Source organism: Cariama cristata, unplaced genomic scaffold, assembly GCF_000690535.1.
Source record: "Cariama cristata isolate BGI_N322 unplaced genomic scaffold, ASM69053v1 scaffold40880, whole genome shotgun sequence".
NCBI classification, from domain to species: Eukaryota; Metazoa; Chordata; class Aves; order Cariamiformes; family Cariamidae; genus Cariama; species Cariama cristata.
In genome coordinates this window covers 1-18,996 of record NW_009594873.1, presented here as the reverse complement: position 1 = coordinate 18,996, position 18,996 = coordinate 1, and the positions used below count along the sequence as shown (strand labels likewise).

Below are 18,996 nucleotides of genomic sequence, written 5' to 3'. Positions count from 1 at the left end.
GGGCCTGCTGCAGCAACCACCAGAGCCAGCACAAGGATGTCCTATAGGTACAGTGAGGAGAGGGAAGGGCTTAACAGTGAACCTGAACACCCTTTTAGCATGACGTGTACAGCATGAAAGTCTGAGACCCTCTTCTTAGTATTCTCCCCAGTGATGGGGAGAAAGGGAAAGGAGGGAGTCCTTTCCCATGCAATCCTGTGCTTCCCTCCACACCCAGCTATCCAGAGGTGAAAGGAAGGGGCATGTTGACAGCAGAGGAATCCAGTCTCAATGCCAAAGGAAGGAGTGCTGTGTTTAAGGCAAAATCATGCACAGCACACATGCTGTTATCTTCTCTGCTGTTAGGCTCACTAATCCTCTCCAAATAACCCAACATCTAATCCTTCCAAGCAGATCAGACACAAGGTATTGAAATGGATTCATATGCTCATTTGTCAGTTCTGCTTATACTCTTCATTGGCTCCACTGTCTGGCAATGAGCCAAATGCCTAGTTAAAACTCTCTGGAATCTCAAGTTTTCACAGTCTTTTCAGATTATGCTACTTTAATATTCTCACTGACATCCATGGTGGAGAAGGATGTCAAAAAGAGACAGCTTCACACCTCCTTACAGCCTCCTGCCAAACACATTCTTCATTAATTGCTCAGCCCTCAACCACACCACAGAGAGCCCTGTGCAAATCAGGGGAAATAAAAAAATATTACCTCATGCACATTAGCCTGTAAACTGAGAGGTGAGAATTACTTCTGCAGCAGCCCTGTTCCCTCCTCAGGAGCTGCTTACAATCTTACACCATACAAGCTGCCTTAAATGAAGAAGGGGATAACAGAACCAGCTGATTTTACACTATCAAATAGCGAGTCCCCAGTGCCAAGGAATTCTCCCTGCTCTGCTACAAGGATGCTACAGTAAGCTTGTGTCACCCCAACACCAGTGATGTTAGTACAGACCAAGATCTGTCACAAATAATTCAACAGAAATCACAGGAAAGGAAAAATACTAAACAAAACAAGACCAGTCCCCACCACGTTCAAAACCAGAGAGGAACTCCAAAACATCACTCAGGAATATGGAGGGATACATATGCTTCAAGATAATCCAAGCACAATTCCATTTACCTGATTGTGCCTCTTGTTTCTTTGGTGTCAAGTGCTCCTTTAAGAGATTATAGACCTTTTCTAATCTGAAAGACAAAGATAAAATATACCAGGACAGTTTCAGTCATTATGCCTGCATGCAGCCATGCCAGCTTTAGCCATTACCTAGAATACTCAATTTCTCCAGGGAGCCAAGGAACAGGAATGACCTGAATGATGCAGTGACACCCCTCACCACACCACTGCCTGGTGACTGTGAGGGGGAAACCTTCGAGGCAATACAGATCAAATTACCTACCAACGTCTACAGAAACTTTGTACTAGATAGTTCTCTCTTTTTAGCTTCTTCCCCAAAATAAAACAAGTCATTTACTTGGCCTGAATGCCCATCCACAGCATATGTTGCCTCTGAACTATATCTGGATGCTTCTTAACAAAGTCTTCATCATAAGGGAGCATGAACTCCCAACCTTTGTTTATTCTTGCGACAGACATGTGCTCTAGGAAGTCTTTCACATCTTCTGGGCAAAGCTGAAAGAAAAAGAAAAAGCATAAATAACATGGAATTCAATTTACATAGGACATATGCAGCCAGGCAGCAATGGGCACTGTTCCAACAGACAGGAAGAGTTGGGCTGTTCTGGCATACATGGGGCACCTCCATGAATACACATCCAGCTAAGTCAGAGATACTCATCCTCTGCAGCATCAACACTTTCACACAGTGTTAAAAGCACTGGACTTCAGAGAGCAGTGGTGATTAATGACCTGAGAGTCAAATAGCTCATGGCAAGTTTTGTGAAGAAAAGGGAGTTTCCAAACTGAGATGAAAAGACTCTATTGTGAAGAGAAGCATATTCTACAACGTTAATCTTATTTTAGAGCTGCAAGCCAGACATGCTGCACCTACACGTGCACAGCTTTTAAGCAGCACTAGATCGTACATTCCAAAAACAGATGGCTTGTGCATAAATTGACTAGTGTTTTATCATTTTACTGCATTTTAAGGAAATTATTTTTTGTCCTCTTTACTTAGTGTTTCTCATTCATTTGCCAGTTTTAAGAGAATATTCAGGTGCCCAAGTTGTTTAAAACTTTTATTCAATATAAACAATTGGCAAATGCCAACAGAAGAGCTGCTGTTTTGTAACACACCCAAAGCACAGTAGCTAGTGTGGACTGCACAAGCACACATCTGCTTTGGTGCACAATCAGTGAGCTTAATTCAAACTGTGTGCAGCTTTCCACTGAAACAGATGAGAGGACAAGGCACACGCCAGTGGCTCAGCTACAAGGCCAGTCATATCCTGTAGAGTTGCAGTAACTGTGGGAGCTGCTTGAAACGTTTCTAAAAAGAGTATGTATCTATACCTGTTCAAAAGTGAAGGCATGACTGGCGAACAGTGCAAGTCAGCAGTAATGCAGACGCTGTGAACCTGAGAAAAGGCTCGCAGCAGCATCCACTACCAATGTACAGACAATGCCCAACACTTAACACAAACTTCTGATTTAGGAAGAAAAAAAAAAAATCACTTACTTTTGTAACTGCTGCCACTTCCTTTCTCACAACCCAGCGGTCCTGTGTGAACTTCCACATCTAGGAAGGGAACAAAGGAGAAAAGCCTAGTAACTGTATTTAGCAGTTGCTTCACTGAAGTTGTAGTAATGAACCTGTTCAATGATGTTACCAGAAAAATAGAAACCCCATTCCTTTCAAGAATGCGGAAGTAGGTGTTTCTCAGCCAGGTAGTGGGAAAGCACTTTCTGGCCTCAAATGGCCATGAACAGAGTATCAAAAGCATCAAGAGTCCATGGTTTGCCTTGGCGAACCTGTGTCTACAAAAGCTACGAAGAATCTCTTGAACTCAAACTCCATTTAGCTTCCAAAAAAATGTTCCACTGCAGTGATGCTGGGACTTCACAAGTCACACCTGAGGCTCAGCTTCTCACATACCTAACCATCAACCTGAAGAAACTCTTCATCCACTTCTGTTAACGTAGGGGCCTGTAGAGGTTGACTGTTGCCTTTTTCCAGCACACAGCCCCCTACAAAGTGCCCACTCCCTTCTTCAATGCAAATCACAGTCACCTACAGTTATGCTGAGATGGCCTGTCACTCGCATACTTGTCCCCAGTTAATGGAAAAGCTAGGTGGTCTGCAGAGCAGCTCCTAAGGTCTAACATCCTGAGAGGCAGCTGCTGGGAGCAGGCTAACAGGATACATGAGGACTTGGGCAGAACACTATCTGAACATGACCTTTGATTTCTTCCTGTCTCCATTTCAACAGACTACAACCTCTTCTAGTCTGTGTGTATTTATAATGTTGTGAAGAATTCAAAATCTCATTACTGCCAATTTCTTCCTGCCCTACAATGTCATCTATGCATCTTTCTCTGTGACTCAGCTTCTTTCTGCCCACAAACACACAAAATCACCGTGATCATTTTAGGGCATAAGGCATTTCTGTTTTAAAGCACAAGAAGCTGCTGTCCAAAGGAAGAAAAATCTATCAGCTCTCCTTGTGCACAACTCTGAGGCAGCCATTTCTTATTAGGCCCTTTACCCTCAACTAGAGCCAATGGTACTTCATGTCCTCTGAATTTATTATGTAAGAATTTGGTGAAAAAACAGCAGCTTTCAGAAAAGACACAAATTACTTTTCTTCCTCCCCAAAGTACAACATGGAACAGGCGGACACTAAAAGTCACTATTGCCCATAAATTTTTTTTTTAGTCTTATTAATGACTTTACACAAATACATACAACAGGGAAACAAAGTTCACTTTTTAAGCTAGAACACATTTTCTACACAGATGCAATACAGCATTACACACTGTTTCTGAGCCTTATGACCACACACTTCACTTTGTCTGAAAGCCAGAAATATCAACGCTTTCTATTTTCTAACATTTTAACTTCTTCCCTGCTGTAGAGCTAATTAGCAAATTACTTGCCTTTAAGATCAACATAGATCCATTTCTCATGCCAGGTATATTTGACATAATTCAAATGAACATAATTTATTTTTACACCTTAACTGCTAAAACACTACTGCTTACTTAACTGAGCATAATAATTTCTGGTCTCTAGAATTTTACACACGACATGTCACCTAATCTGCTGTGTCCTAAAGACTTATGTCACTGGCTCACACCTGAATCCAGGTCTCCATATGACAGTGTCTCAGGCAGACATCAAGACACAATAAAAAGTCAGTTTCAATCACCATCAGTTTTATCTTACACTAGTACTGTAATATCTTTAAAGTTTCTTGCACAGAATGCTCCTATTCAGAGCTAAATCTCATAAACAAACATTGCAAACAAGGGGAACAGTCAGGTCTAACTGAAAAAAATGAGTAATGCACTCTTCAGCTTCTCTTTGATGGGGCAGAAGCCATAAACTGAATATGAACTTAGAACGACTTAGGAACTTAATTCTTTTCATGATTAGTGAAAATAAACACAATGCAGAGGTTGTTCCTTTTTGCTGTGGTTACATGTGTGTTTACAAGACCTGGATTCATTTCAACTTCCATGTGCAGCTACTGCTCACAAAAGGTGCCTGGGAACAAAGTCCTTTCACTGATTAGCAGCTCTGGGGAATAAAGTCCTTTTTAAAGATCAACAGTGCATGCTCAGGGAGCACAAGGCTTACACACACTGACCTCCTCAGACTTCACAGTCCTGAGCCCATGGAAATATATCTGGAAAAACAATTACTTTATTATCCAGCCGTGGCTTTTCTGTAAGCCCTGCATTGTAGGGGCTATGTGATAGTGGCTCTACAGCATGTATTAGAAAGGGATGAATACTGTTAATGACAGACGATCTGAACCTGCCAGCCAGACACAATGTCAATCTACACCAACTTTCCCCTGCCAGACTTGTAACAGCATCTGCAGGATTAAAATACAAACAATTTCTTTAGAGGAAACACCTTACTGCAGTAGAGCAGCAGAGTTTTGCAATGCAGTGGCCTCCCAGGCAAACTTCACCTGTGTTTTCCTTTAAAAACAACAAACACTTTTATACTTACAACAAAGTCTCTCCCTCGACAGAGCACTTCTGCAGGGACTCCACTATGTGGACTAGAAGTATCTTTTGGGTAAAGGACATCACTGTTAATTAAAAAGAAAGATGGGTTAGTTACTAGGTACTCCAGAAAAACAGCATTGGTGAAGATTAACATAACAAACATGTCCTCCCTGTTCTGCAGTTAAATTATACCTTTATCCAAAGCATAGTTTTCATTAAAGGAATTAATATTGGTGTAATTACACCACTGCAATTACACTAGTGCAAAAAGGCATACACCAGCAAAGCACAGCCTTGTGGCTAGCAGATGTGTGCAACACAGATACAAGCTCTGCTTTGTTCTTGTGAAGCCTAGCCTCCCTTGGATTGGTGTTAAACAAGACCAGAATGATCCTAAGAAATACTTAGGCTAACCTGGCACACAGCCCTGAATTAGCCAAAATGCTGATGTATGGGCATAAGAGTTTTTTGTCTCCTTCCCAGCAATTAAGGGCTTAAGAGAACAATACTACAAAATGTCATGCTCGAACCAAACAGCCCTGAGATCAAGATTACCCTGTGTCCTTGTCTGCTTGCAAGACCACCTGGATGACATTTGTTAGCATGCTCTCCAAAGCCTCAAGGCAACCCAGGTTCATGATCTTGATCCTACCCAGGCCAAAGAAATGGGTCCCACCTCTGATGTGTGCATGTACTGCTCTGTGCCCAACCATCCCAAACATGTACATCTACTAGAGATATACACATCCTCCCTGGACTAGTAGCAAAGAATCAGCTATAACATAAAAACAATCTGAATGCTAATATACTACCTTTTAACTTGCTTCCAGCTTCCTTCTGGAATGGCTGGAGGGATAGCAAGGGTTGCTGTAAAAACTGTTCACATTGCTAATACAGGTCTGTATTAGAACAGCTGAAACACATCTGCTAACAGACTTGGCCTGGTAGCTGATGCCACTCATCTTAACACAGAGAGCTATTCCAGATACTATAATTCTCTGCATGCAGTGCTCCACCCAGGTAAAAAAAAAAATCATACTGCACTTTAGACGTCAATTCCCAGTGGGATGCTTTATTCTAACAAACAGGAGGATGATACAGAATCCATTTCATGTGGTACACTCAGTACCCCACGCCTGATAATTAAGTGGGTAATGCCTTCTACATGATAGCTTTCAGCTGACAAGAGCAGCATCCACTGATGAACAGCAAGGTGACTGCACAAAGATCTTTCTTTGACTGAATTTAGCTAACAATACTATATCTGACATTGGTTTCGTTTTCTGTGTTTATATTTGACACTAATCTCTGGAAGAATTCAGGACAGTCCTCTCACAAAAGAACATGAGTGAAGACAACATCAAAAACCTGACATAACTCAAATGCAAATACAGATTACATCACTGCTCAGCCATAATTTTAGCGGGGGTAGGTACTATCTTTTAACATCAACTCTTTGAATTTTGTGATTCTGTCTGCACTAAAAAGCACCAAACATTAAATCAAGATTTTACAGTACTATGAGTTAAGAACATGGCTACTTTGGGGCACAAGGAAGATGTGTATATAAAATCCATTGTTCCCATCCTCTCCTTAGAGCAGAAAACCATGACCCAGTAACAAAGACGAGCCATACCTCTTCACCACCCAGTTTCCCTGGACCAGCATTGCCACCTGCTGTATACAGCGGAGAACTGCCGTAGAGTCAGTCCCAGAGCCTAGCAAACTCATCAGATTTGCAAATGGCATGACCTTCACTGAAAGGCAAAATACACCAAGTTAAGGGTTTCTTCAATGCACATGATATAGGCATAGATTTATAAATCTAGGATACTATGATTTACGTTGAAGTTCATAGTCAAAGCTATAACTTGGAAAACCCCCAAAACCTAAGTTCTACTAAGTGCCCCCCCCTCTGGCACTATAGCCATCATCTGTTCTAAAAGTATCTCCTAGTGTCGCATCAAAGTTGATTAACTGGTTCCAAATTAATGTATTAATAAAATAAATAAAAAACGCCAAATCTATGCCTTTGGCAACATTTGGAAACACAGACACCTGACAAGACAGGAAGCTCTGAGGCAGTCCTCAGGATTTGCTCTCATCAGATAGTAACTCTGAAGAGACAGAATAGAATTCCCAGATGACACTCGTGAAGCATGTATTACTGAAAAGTTCCCAGAAAATTCCAAAGTACAGCTTGTTGCATTAACCTTCAACTTATGATTCACACTGAGATGCCACATTCCAGGAGACACCTGCTGAAATAGATGTGTCCAGAAAGCTATCATCAGATTAGAAATTATTCAAAGAGTAAATTGTCTGCAAACATAGAGATCAGCAGTCAGATCTGCTGTTACTGCTCTCCTCTGCATAGCAGGTCCTTTTAAGGAAAAGGTTGGGATTTGGATTCTTCACAGAATCAGAAAGCCAGTCTGGTGGGGTGACAGAACTAATACTACTAGGAAAGGTACCTTATCTGAGGCAATTAAAAGTCACAAAGTAAAGTGCTACACACTTTGTATTACACACAAAGTATTACAAGAGCTACAAACCGTTTTTCATCAGGATCTTAATCTGATCAGCAAGGGGTAAAGTTCTCAGCTGGGCCATAGAAAGCACATTGCTTGGAGCCACTGGTTTGTCACTGGAGATAAACAAGCAGATTTGCAGCCCATGAAGAAGAGCATCCAGCCAATATGGACTTTGAACATTCCGTACAAACACAAACACTTACTTCTCTTCCTCTACGCTTGGAGGCATCAGCATCATTAAATATTCACTAGAAGGAAAGAAAACACATCCTTAAAATGTTTGTCTTGGGACTTCCTAGGTTTAAGAACAATCTTGCTTACAGCAATCCTACTTGTGTGAATCTACAAAACAAACATTAGCCTGAAAAAAGAGCTCTCCTCTTTCCTCTCCCATCTTCCTCTGTAAAATCAGTACTAGCAAAAGCTATTGACATTCACCTGCCCAAAGAGAAGGTATGAAATAAATGGGAGTTGGAATCCCAGCTCTTCTGTACAGGTGAGGTGTCCAAACAAAGGTACTACAAGAGTAAATACGTTAAACACAGGTGCTCTGATGCAGCAGTAAGAAGGGTCTGGTGAATGGTGAAATCAAAAACTCTTTTCCACCCACATAATTACCAGTGTCCGTGAGGAAAGAATTGGATCCAAAAGACTTCTCAGAGCACCTAGCACTGTTCAACTGAGATGTTAAATGTTAAGAAAAAACACACCCACCCCATTAAACCAAGAGAGGGTCTGCCCCTTCACTACTACTTGGGCAATGGTTGTATCAAATTACGGCAAAGCATTAGTATTGACTGCATCATGGGAAGACTCCTGTATAGCTGCAGTCACCAAGAAAGAAAACTGAACAAGTTTCAAGTAGTTTCAGGTGTCTCTCACAAGTCACCAAATAAGGTTTTGTAAGATTTACTAACAACAGAAGTTATTGGCTTCAGAGTTTTAATTTATTTTAACCAGGAGTTTTTTACTTTTCCTTTACAGTATTCGCAGTCTCAATAATGCAAGGTTGTGATAACGTACAACAGGCTACTATCGCAAGTGAGAACAACTACTTTTAATCTCAGAGTACAGGGAAACAAAGAAAGCAACGTGAATAAGTTGAAGGCTACTTTGTTTCTGTATTTTTTAAACAATTCAAGTTTTATCATGGGTAGAATTATCAAAGAGCAGACTTTTAAAGAATACACCTGCTTATTACTCTGAAAACAAAGCCAACAAATTACTGCAATTTCTGTAGGAAACCATCAAACCATTACCTCGGAGATTTAATTAATTCCGTGTTTTCAGCAAGGCCATGACCTTGACTAAATAAATACTGGCGCTCATGTTCAGAACGGCTATCCTGGAGACAAGGAAAAAACCAAGAGTCACTACCACATACTGAAAACATACAAAATGCCAGAGAGCCGGATTCCTCATTCCAAACTCTGACCACCATCTCATTACTGCACCATTCAAGCATTCCACCTCACTAACTGATACTCTGCTTTCACTTTCTTGAACAATGCTGACATCATGTGGGAACATTTCTGTTGCTATGACTTTGAAATCTCCTGACAGACATGTATGTGGGTGAGACAAACAGGATTTCTGACACTCAGCAGACTGAGTTCCCCAGGTCTTTCACAAAGTCCAGTTCATACTCCAAGACCTGAGTGATTCTCATACTCAGACCTCCCTTTATGTGTGTCCAGCTCTCAGTTCTAAACCTTTTCCAGCATGGAGACCCCAAAGCATTATCCAGTGGAAGAGGTACAGAGCACTGCAGGGTCTCTTCAAGCCCACAGACCTACTTTTCTTCATTATCTTTTGATGATTCCCTGATTCCCATGGCCCCAGATTTAAAAGCAGTTCCAGACTTGGCTGAGCCTTCAGGCCCAGGAGGCCTCCTCAGCAGCCAGCACACACCTACCTTCAAGCCATAATAATGTAGATGAACCCAGTGCTCTTCTGCTTGTCTCTTCTGCAGGAACTCATAGGACTGAACACGTCGTTGACGAGCTTGCTCAGTTTCGGGGCGGGAGAACCGTACCTATAAGATTTAGCCATCATTAAATACAGCCCTGAAACTCTTGAAACAAAACACCTGCGTTATTTATTTGGCACATAAGTAACAGAACATAGGGGCCTGAGCTCAAATGAATCACCCCTTGCTGTCAGTGCCATCTTTATTCTTGTGCAACAAGGGCAAGTCCATCTTGCTTCCCCCCTCCCAAGCCCAGGGTCATCAGGACTAGCTGAGGTTTCCTGTCCTTTTATTTGGGTGTGAATTGTCATGCTTTCTTGTGAACTGTTGCCTGAACTTTCATAAAAAGGAAATTTGGACATACAGTAATTTGCTTAACATCATCTTCAGCTTCATCCTGGGATGAATCACCACCTGCCAAAAAATACAACAGAATAAACACACCACCACAGTAAAAGAGTCAAAGCCAATCTGTAACTGTTTGGGGGCCCATGCAGGAAGAAAGTGGTACTAGGAACTACATAACCACGGGTTCAATCCCAGCTGGCCAAACTATGCAATGCATAACAGCACCACACTGCTTCTGTGATAGCAAATACTGCTCCCATGAGCTCTGCAGTGCAACTTTTCAGTGGCAGTGGTGACACATTCCCTACTGCTGCCCTTTGACATTATCCGTCACCTCCTATCCCTCTGCCAGTCCCCCACACTGTGTCCACAAAAGCATTTATGCAGCTACACGGAAAAGATCACTGAAACAATCTGAGAAATGGCCTTATCATCAGTTTGTTTTTATAATAAACACCTTTAGAATATGATGACTCTTATCAGTTAAGTTATAAAGAGAACTCCTATGTCACCTCCCAAAAGAAAACAGAACTCATGGGGCATTTACCTTCATTAGCAGCTTCTCTTTCTCGGTGTTTTGCATCGGCCTTGTCCAAGTAGGTAAAGCTTGGCCTCAGCTGAAGAATTCCATGTAGTGGAGTCAGGTGAAGTTCACCTAAAAACAAGAGTTAACATTGGTTAAAATTGATTTTTTCCACTGCACAAGGACAGCACTTTTCATTATCTCCCTGTCTCAGTAAAGACACAGCTTCAGTGGAACATAAATATTTAATACAGTAAAACGTAAAAAGGGACTGAAGTGAAAAATTCATTCAGTGCTCAGGATTTCAAAGGAGTATGAAAGACCAAGACCTATTTCTGTTACTTTCCTTTTTATGTTGAAAAAGATCTTGTAGAGAGCCACATTCTGGCTCAGAATTGACCTATAGTTCAGGAAAGCCCTAGCAAAATAGTCATCACTGAAGACAATCTATATATTTTAATCTCAGATCAAAACTCTGTGATGGCCTTAGGAGACAAGGGAGGGGTAAAAAGTGCTGAACAGGAAAACAAGACAGACACAATCAGAGGGAGACAGTAATATAAATAACAATGATAAATTTATGCTACAAATGTGTATTATTCCAAGCCACCATGCACAGTTAAGATCCTGGAGGCATCTACAAACCCACAGTGTTCTTCTGTAACATTTACAATTTTGCTAGACCTTCTCAATGACTCTGGGGTCAGTGATAAGGAAAAATTGTCTTTTCTTTAAAGACTCATCACTCAATTAAAACCTAGGCTGAAATAAATGAACAAGGAGGTCTTATTTTAACCCTGAAATGAGCATGTTTCACTGATGTGAGGGGTAAGCAAAAGAAACTTACCTTTTTTATAAACAGCAGCTGCATAGCGGGAAACATTACTCGCAGCTTGTGAAGAGCAGAAAGTTTGCTTGTCCATCAGCTTCCTGCAGACAGATGAAAGCTGTGATTGTATTCTACAGGCAATGTGGCATACAGATGTTAAAAGTCTGAAATCACCAATTCCCAAAATGGAATATCAACAACTGCAGCAAATATATATACTCATTTTACTGTTTGTAATTCAGAATTCATGAAGCACACCAAAAAACCTAGGTTACTTCCAAGACTACTTGCTATATAACAGTGTACAAAGCACCCATAGAGACTGTATAGCCACTTGTTCTCACCTTTCCCTGAAGCCCTGATGGCCATACAAATATCTGTGCTCACCACAAAAAGGCAATGAAGGCAGAGGACACTTACGAGGAATAGGTACTTGTTTCATCTGTACACGTGCCATCTACATTGAGAGCAATCTGTTCTCCCTTGCTGCGACAGTAGTTAGGATTCAAAGTATCAATGGCCATTTCAAGTTCAACCTAAATAATATGAAAGGAAAGACAGCTAATTACCATGGCAGAACCCCAAAACGATCAATTAAAATTAAATCCCACACTTGCTAACATTTCCATAGGTTTACAGCAAATTTAAATACATAAGCAGCATCATTAAAATCCACAGGGCAAATCTTATGCGCATATATATGGGTTGAGCATATATATGGGTTTTTGTAGGATGGGGACATCTTAACAGTAAGCTAGAGATATATGAACTCCCATGTAAATGAATGGGAGTAAAGAAACAAGAATTCTTTAGGCAGCCTTGAAATACACTTTCACTTTGTCGGATAGTTTCCACTACACTATCACTCTAGTTTACTTATCAGTACAGATCAAGTGCACAAGCAATGTCCTTCAAGCCTTCCTATCACTGAGGATCCATTCAGAATCTCTCAAACTTAAGGTATGTTTCCTTCTAGTTTGGGTATCAAGCAGTATAAAGCAACCACGTCCTCTTCAGAGGCAAAGGCGTCGATTCTGCTAAGACTGAGATGGCAGTACTTACCACTGATTTCATAGTTAGTCCTGATTTACACTGGTAGAAGCACAGAAACAAGCTCCAAGCTTTTAGTTAGAAGGAGAACTATTCCCCCCTTTCAAACTTTAAACTTCAGACAAATGTTCAAAAACAAGCGTTTTACTGCATAGCATTTCTCTTTATGTACTATAACAATACAGCAGATATTCTTCCTCAGGGTGTGCCAAAGCCCTTACAAATTTGTATATCACAGCTATTGTCTCATTTTTCCTTCCCCTTTATGTTACTCGTAAACTGAACGAGTTACAAGTCCCTGGATGAGATGGCAGATTTACAAGATTTACAGGGCTTACAATGCAAATGTTTGCTAATTTTAATAGAATCATAGAATCATTATGGTTGGAAGAGACCTCAAAGATCAAGTCCAACCGTACTTAGAAGACTTCCTGAACACAACATGCATCCTAACTCCAAAGTTCACACAACCATTCTGCTTAACCATTGCCCAGAACAAAATCCTAACATCACAGACATCTATTTCTGTGTTTTTTAAATAAGACATTCTAAAATCACAGCCAAAGTTTTAGGATACATTTGCAAACACCATTCTGGCTTTGTCTATACTTTCACGACCTACACAACCCCACTGACTTCAAAAGGACTGCTGATGAATCACAGCCAGGCAAGAGAGAAATCAAGACCCACACTGACAGCGAAAGACAGAGCATGTCTCCAAAGCTCAACCCTTTCTGAATACTGTAAAGACCTTTTAAATCGAGCTGTATTAGCACAAGTACCTACAGACTGAATTATCATTAGTAACTACGTTAAAAGAGTGTTTTTTTCATCATGACTTTAATTCCTCTCTTTATAAACTACTTTTACTCTAAACTCTACTTTACAGGCACAGTGAAAGACTCCCCCATAACTCCAAGTTTATAACAGAGATCTGGTCCTGCATGTAGTTGCATACTTGTAACAGCTTAATAGCACAATGTGCTTTTCTTAAGTACATTCTGTACAACTTAAAACAACTTTTACAGACTGGACTCAAATGATGACCAACCTTTTGCTGCTTTGGTTTTATCTTTGCTGATAAATGTGTAACATCATCATACGTCATGGAAGCTGGACGAATAGGATACTGGAAAACAAATCAATTTCATAAAACCCTCTTCATTTAAAAATCAAAGAACTTCACAGAAATTAACTCAATCTTCCCCGTCCCCTCACATGTATATCCACTTGCCAGATGGATACAAGACATGAAGAAAAGAAATTACTTGACTGATTTGTGAGTCATCAGGGGATCTGGGAGTATGACCGAGAAAGCCTATTGTTTTACCCCCAGTCCTCTGTTTTCATCACTACACAACCCCCTTCCTGCCCCTCACATGCTACAATAAACTGCAACACAGGAAAATGGTACCACGCATTAGTTCAGCAAAAAACGAAATGTGAGAAGCAAATAAAAACTCTGGAGAGTTATTACCTAAAGGTAAAATATTTGTGGGTTTACACAAGTAGTGTTAGCTTACAGGACATGGGCCACATGTAGCTAGTCAGAACACCAGACTCAGGTTTAGCCACATGGCTCTCTTCTTCTGAACCATTTGGGAATGCTGAGAGGATGGTGTGGTATCGAAATGAAATCTTCATTGATACTTCCAGCCGTAGCAGCATCCTGTTCAGAGCTACCATTTCTCCAGAACACCCATCGCTAATCAATGCTCACTTCTGACATGGAACTGTGGGTATCCCAGAGGCAAGGTTGCACAGCCTGGTCCAGCGTGTCTGGCTGTCTGTAGCTGTGCTCTGCTGGGACGTGCCATGCAGAGGATCTGAACCGAAGACTGCGGGCTTGCCAGTCAGCGTCACTGGTTTACAATGAATATTTCATCCAACAGCCTCAAAACACTTCCCATTTTGCAGATGGGAAAAGTGAATCACAAGGATAAAATTATTAGAGAAATTCAGTGGCAGAATGGAAAACAGACCTTTACCGTCCTAACATATTTCCACCTTCAATCACTAGTTAGTTTTATCTCCACAACGTAAGAGGGCTCTTCTGATGACTTGCACTGATTTATGAATACTGCTGATGTTTTAAATAGGGTCAGTCCTAAAGAAATGTTTGTTTAGTAAAGATGGCAGAAATCACTGATGAGAGAAGATGGCTAAGAGACTGCAGATTTATCCAAACCACAACAGAAACACATTACCTACTAAAAGAACTCCCTCAGGGTGATTAGAGAGAGTGATTTAATGACAAGTCTGTGCCATAAATGACCATTCCTCTCTTGGCAATGATTTAATATTAAGTGTGTCAACTGACTGAGACCCAAACAGGCTTGCCTATATCCAAGATCTTGGCAGGCTGAAGCAGTAAGGAAAGTTACTGCTCTTTGAATTTATTTTAAACAAACTATCACTGCATAACAGTTAACTGCAATACCTGAAACAGATATAGCTTCTCCAGTAGACTTCTGGCCAGGAACACGTCAATCTAAAAAGCAAAATAAACAACTTTCATCAGATGCCAGCTGTAATTGATGGAGCCTCAGACAAAAGTACAATCCCTAGAGCTCAAATACTGACAATTTTAGCTTTTCATTACAAACTCTAACATAGAACATATTCATGAAGTGAATCTGTTGTCACAATTATAGAAAGAGAAGGAAGTTCTCTCTTTGGTAGTATGACTGAAAGGTAACTTCATTACTAGAGACATGCAATAGAGTCACTGGAAACACACAGTGCTGTAGAAGCAAGTTCCCCACCTGCATTCCTCTTCTGACATGGAAAAATTACATAGAGGGAAAACCAGAGCTGAATCTGCCAACACGGACACTGCTATTTTGGCAAAATAAATACCATGAGCCATATACTTGGCCCATACAAGATACTCCCTTGCACAGAGCAAGCCATTGGTTATAAGACAACCACTGATGCTGGTAACACATTGTTTCAGCAAGGTAAGAACACCGGGAACCACAATAATAATTAAAAAAGCCACATGTGCAATCAGCGCTGCAACAATGCACTTTTACCTCTTGTATAATTGGATCATCTTCTTCATTTGCCATGCTAGGATACAAAAAGCTTTTTCTTGGCTTATTCCTTGGCACAACCTGAAAGAAAACAGAAATGTCATATGAGTCATTACATCTGCACCATGTACCACAGGTAGCCTAGAGTATTTGTTCAAGTTAACTTGGTTCCTTTCAGTGGTAATCTGTTTAGTCTGTTTTTCGAAGGAACGTATGTGTTTGCACGATCAGGTCCCTAGTGCTCCACAATCTTGATCAACTGCCACCAAATTTAAGTGACAAGCAAAAAAAATCAGTAAGTTCTTGTAACTTTTCTGAGAGCCGGCAGTTAGATGTAAGAAAGAGAGGACTAAATCAGTGCTCTATGGAGGGAAAGACAGGCCTTTTGTACTTGCATAAAGTGTACCTTTTATATACTGTGTAACTATAACGCACAGGTAGCAGCTGGTTTTCCAGCCAGCACATCTACAGCACACTGGCTGGTCAGTCAGCATGTGTGAGCTCTGAAACTGCCACTGCAGTCATCATTGTCGCTAAGGACAGTGCCATATAGCTCACCAGCTTCCCTTCTCAGAAAAACTCCTTGAAAGCAGATAACGGAGAAAGCTCCCAGCAAACAAGCTGGGAGAAGCAAAAACGTCTGTATAAACCCTGCACTTGGGACCAGACAATATTCCCATCTGTGAACGTGCTGACCTTGATTTCATCTACCGGACATGTTGCAGCCTTGTCTCCTGACCTACCACTCTTCAGACTGTACTGCTAAATGAGAGCTCCAAAATACACTCCTCAGCCTCTCTTTGAAATCATCAGAACAACAGATTTTACTTCATAAGTACACCAACTCCAAAGCAAATATGACTCTGACGTTAACTGGAGACTGGGTGCTCTACAACAAAGAGTCATCGTGTCCAATCCAGTGCTGGAGTCAGTGTCACGCCTGGTTCAGACCTTTGAATAAAAAATGATTCCTCAGCTAAAGCAACAATAGTTTCTCCCTGCTGAAATCAAACAAAAGGATTTACAAATTATTTGGGATACCATTGCAACGACGTTAATTAGTCCAGATCATTTAAGACATCATTAATTTGCCAGTACCAGTCAAGACAGGCATAAAAAATAAGACCTCTCACAAACTGACCAAGGAAAGTTTTAACAAAGATGATCAGGCAAAGAAGTAAGATCTATGTTTGGGAACTCTCCCTCATTGTCTTCTACTCCTTGATGCCAGCTTGCTTCTTTGCTGGACCTCCTATGGAGGAAGATAAAGAGGCAGCATCCAGGATCAGCTGGCAACAGAGAGGTTGCAAAAGAAGGAAGCCAGCATCCATGTTACATCCAACACGGTGGCAATTTTTTTCAAATACACGAGCCACCATACAATTTAAGCAGCTCAGTGTATTTCAACAGGCATGCAGGATTCTCAAAACATCACGTTAATATACATGCAGTTATCTAAGAAACCTTTCAGAGATGCTGGATAGGCATTCTGGATATGAATGTTATTAACATCACTGCACTGGCAAATTTCCATTCAGGCAACACTTCTGGTTTATTTACACTATTTCTGTCATTCTACCTAGAAATATGATTCCATAGTTTTCACTTACAGGTTCTCCATTAACAAAAAAGTGCCCTTCCCAGAACTGAACTGGAATTTTCCATTTCATTTTCCTGGCTCTTCCCACCATAAATCTGTATTTGAAAATCTACCACTTAATAATATTTCAAATTCATATTTGAAATAATTTTGTAAAAATGCAAAACCTTCACAGCAAAAAGCCAGTATCTTAACTACAAGCCGGGGTTGTTACTGCACAACCGTAAGTACATGATACCTGATTGATATCAGAGGGTTTTCTGCAATCAGGCACTCGGTTCTTCCCAGAAATACAGGCATGAATATGTTGCTTTAAAGGAATGAGATTTGCCAGTTCCAATTTTGGTTTTCCCGCCCATCTCCCCTAAGAAAGTTATTCGACTTTCCAGAAGATAAATTAAGATTCCCTGGGCTAAGCAGAGAAAGAGAAACTTAGCCTGAAGGACCCGGTCTCTGGTCCCTCATCTAACGCTGCTTATGCAATTATACACAAAATCTCTTTGTGAATCCAGCTGTCAATGCTCAAGGAAAATGTTGTATTACAGAGATTACATTTATTCTTATTCATTTAAGGATAAAGAATGACTACAGTTCCTTTTATTGGAGTACCACGATGGCAGGTCTATAAATAGGAAGCAGTGTGTCCCAGCACAATTTATAATACTCATGTAACTTGAACAAATCTTCTGAATCAGAATGACTTTCCTTTAAGATGCAAATCAAAATATAATGCAAGTTATTAGTACGAATCACTAAACTTTAGAACAGCTTGCAGGAGGGCAAGAGATATAAATCTTCTCATTTATCCTGCAATGTGACCAACACTAGGACCAATGAAACCGCTCATTAGCTGCCCGTAACATCATCGATTTAGAACCAATGAAGAAAAATATTGTGGTCAAAGAACGGTAAAAATCAATGATGAAGCAACTGAATCTTACCTCTACGTTTGAGCTTAGAAGTGCATTTGGGTACTACAGCTATCTTTTTTTATTACCAAAGACTTTAATATAACTGTAAGAAGGAAAATTGCAAATCTGCATGTCATCTGACACACAGACCTTTAGCCAGGCCTGCAAGAAATGCTCCAGCATTTCACTGATACCTAAGTTTGTCAGTAATAACAGACCCCCAAAGTGCCAACACCGAAACTTCAAATATTCCTCATATATAATTATGCAGTGCAGGAAAGGCCAGGAACTCCTGCCACATCAGTGCCTTAAAGTATAGGTAACGACCCAGCGAAGTGGGAGAAGTGCCATCTCCTGAATCACTACCATAATGTCCTCTGGTATCTGGACTTTATTCTGCAGAGGGACTCTCAGTCCAGCCCTAGCAGCAATCCTCTAGCTCAGGATGGCCCATGGCATACAGTAAAAAAAAAAAAGCTGAAACACATTCCAAACATTTATGATAATTACAATTTTGACCCAATTACTTGCTTAATTTTCTCCTTGTTTTGCTAGTCTGCCAGCAGCTTTGCACAGTCATCTTCTGGTAGTGAACCCAAAAAGGGCTCCTCTGCACCAGGACCTCTCTTGGGAGGCGATGTCACTGAAGCACATCTTCAGGATTTAAGAGATCAAGCAGCAAGCATGAACCTTTCTTTAACAGCTCAACATTTATGTAGCGAAAAGCCAGGCCTGTTCTGCCAGGTGCAAGGATTAAACCGCTCGCTGCTGTGTGATAACTCTCACAGGGGCAGCCCCGGACCACGGCAGGTCGCGGTGCCAAACCCCATCTTCCACGCAGACAGCGCTCCACCTCGCACAGGCTCGGCCCCGGACCCCGCGCACCCCAACGCTCCCCGCTGACAACGGCTTCTTCGTTTCTGGCAACTTCCGAGCCTACTTTCTCCTGACACAGCAGCCTGGCAGCAGAAGGGGAGAGCAGGGAAGGGGGACCTGCAGACGGAGGCCACGGCCAACCGCTCAAACCCGCACATAAAGCGGGGACGAAGCAAACCAACCCC

The 18,996-nt window shown here is 41.1% G+C and overlaps 1 protein-coding gene across 4 annotated transcripts in view; it reads right to left on the bottom strand.

The window, feature by feature from the left end:
• The window catches only part of POLR3E (polymerase (RNA) III (DNA directed) polypeptide E (80kD)), a 24,931-nt gene extending 9,429 nt beyond the window's left edge, over positions 1 to 15,502 (bottom strand). For 3 of the 4 annotated variants that reach the window (XM_009699599.1, XM_009699605.1, XM_009699620.1), the window contains exons 1-16: positions 15,425 to 15,502; positions 14,830 to 14,880; positions 13,441 to 13,518; positions 11,760 to 11,875; positions 11,358 to 11,440; positions 10,535 to 10,642; positions 10,004 to 10,053; positions 9,586 to 9,705; positions 8,930 to 9,015; positions 7,874 to 7,918; positions 7,692 to 7,783; positions 6,773 to 6,893; positions 5,138 to 5,219; positions 2,636 to 2,695; positions 1,472 to 1,629; positions 1,120 to 1,184 (exon numbers count right to left, since the gene is read on the bottom strand). In XM_009699599.1, the coding sequence (XP_009697901.1) occupies positions 1,120 to 1,184; positions 1,472 to 1,629; positions 2,636 to 2,695; positions 5,138 to 5,219; positions 6,773 to 6,893; positions 7,692 to 7,783; positions 7,874 to 7,918; positions 8,930 to 9,015; positions 9,586 to 9,705; positions 10,004 to 10,053; positions 10,535 to 10,642; positions 11,358 to 11,440; positions 11,760 to 11,875; positions 13,441 to 13,518; positions 14,830 to 14,880; positions 15,425 to 15,460 (1,351 nt within the window). In that variant the 5' untranslated portion in view covers positions 15,461 to 15,502. The remainder of the gene's footprint in view (positions 1 to 1,119; positions 1,185 to 1,471; positions 1,630 to 2,635; positions 2,696 to 5,137; positions 5,220 to 6,772; positions 6,894 to 7,691; positions 7,784 to 7,873; positions 7,919 to 8,929; positions 9,016 to 9,585; positions 9,706 to 10,003; positions 10,054 to 10,534; positions 10,643 to 11,357; positions 11,441 to 11,759; positions 11,876 to 13,440; positions 13,519 to 14,829; positions 14,881 to 15,424) is intronic. The other variant, XM_009699613.1, reaches the window with a different exon arrangement.
• Between the last annotated feature and the right edge of the window lie 3,494 nt (positions 15,503 to 18,996).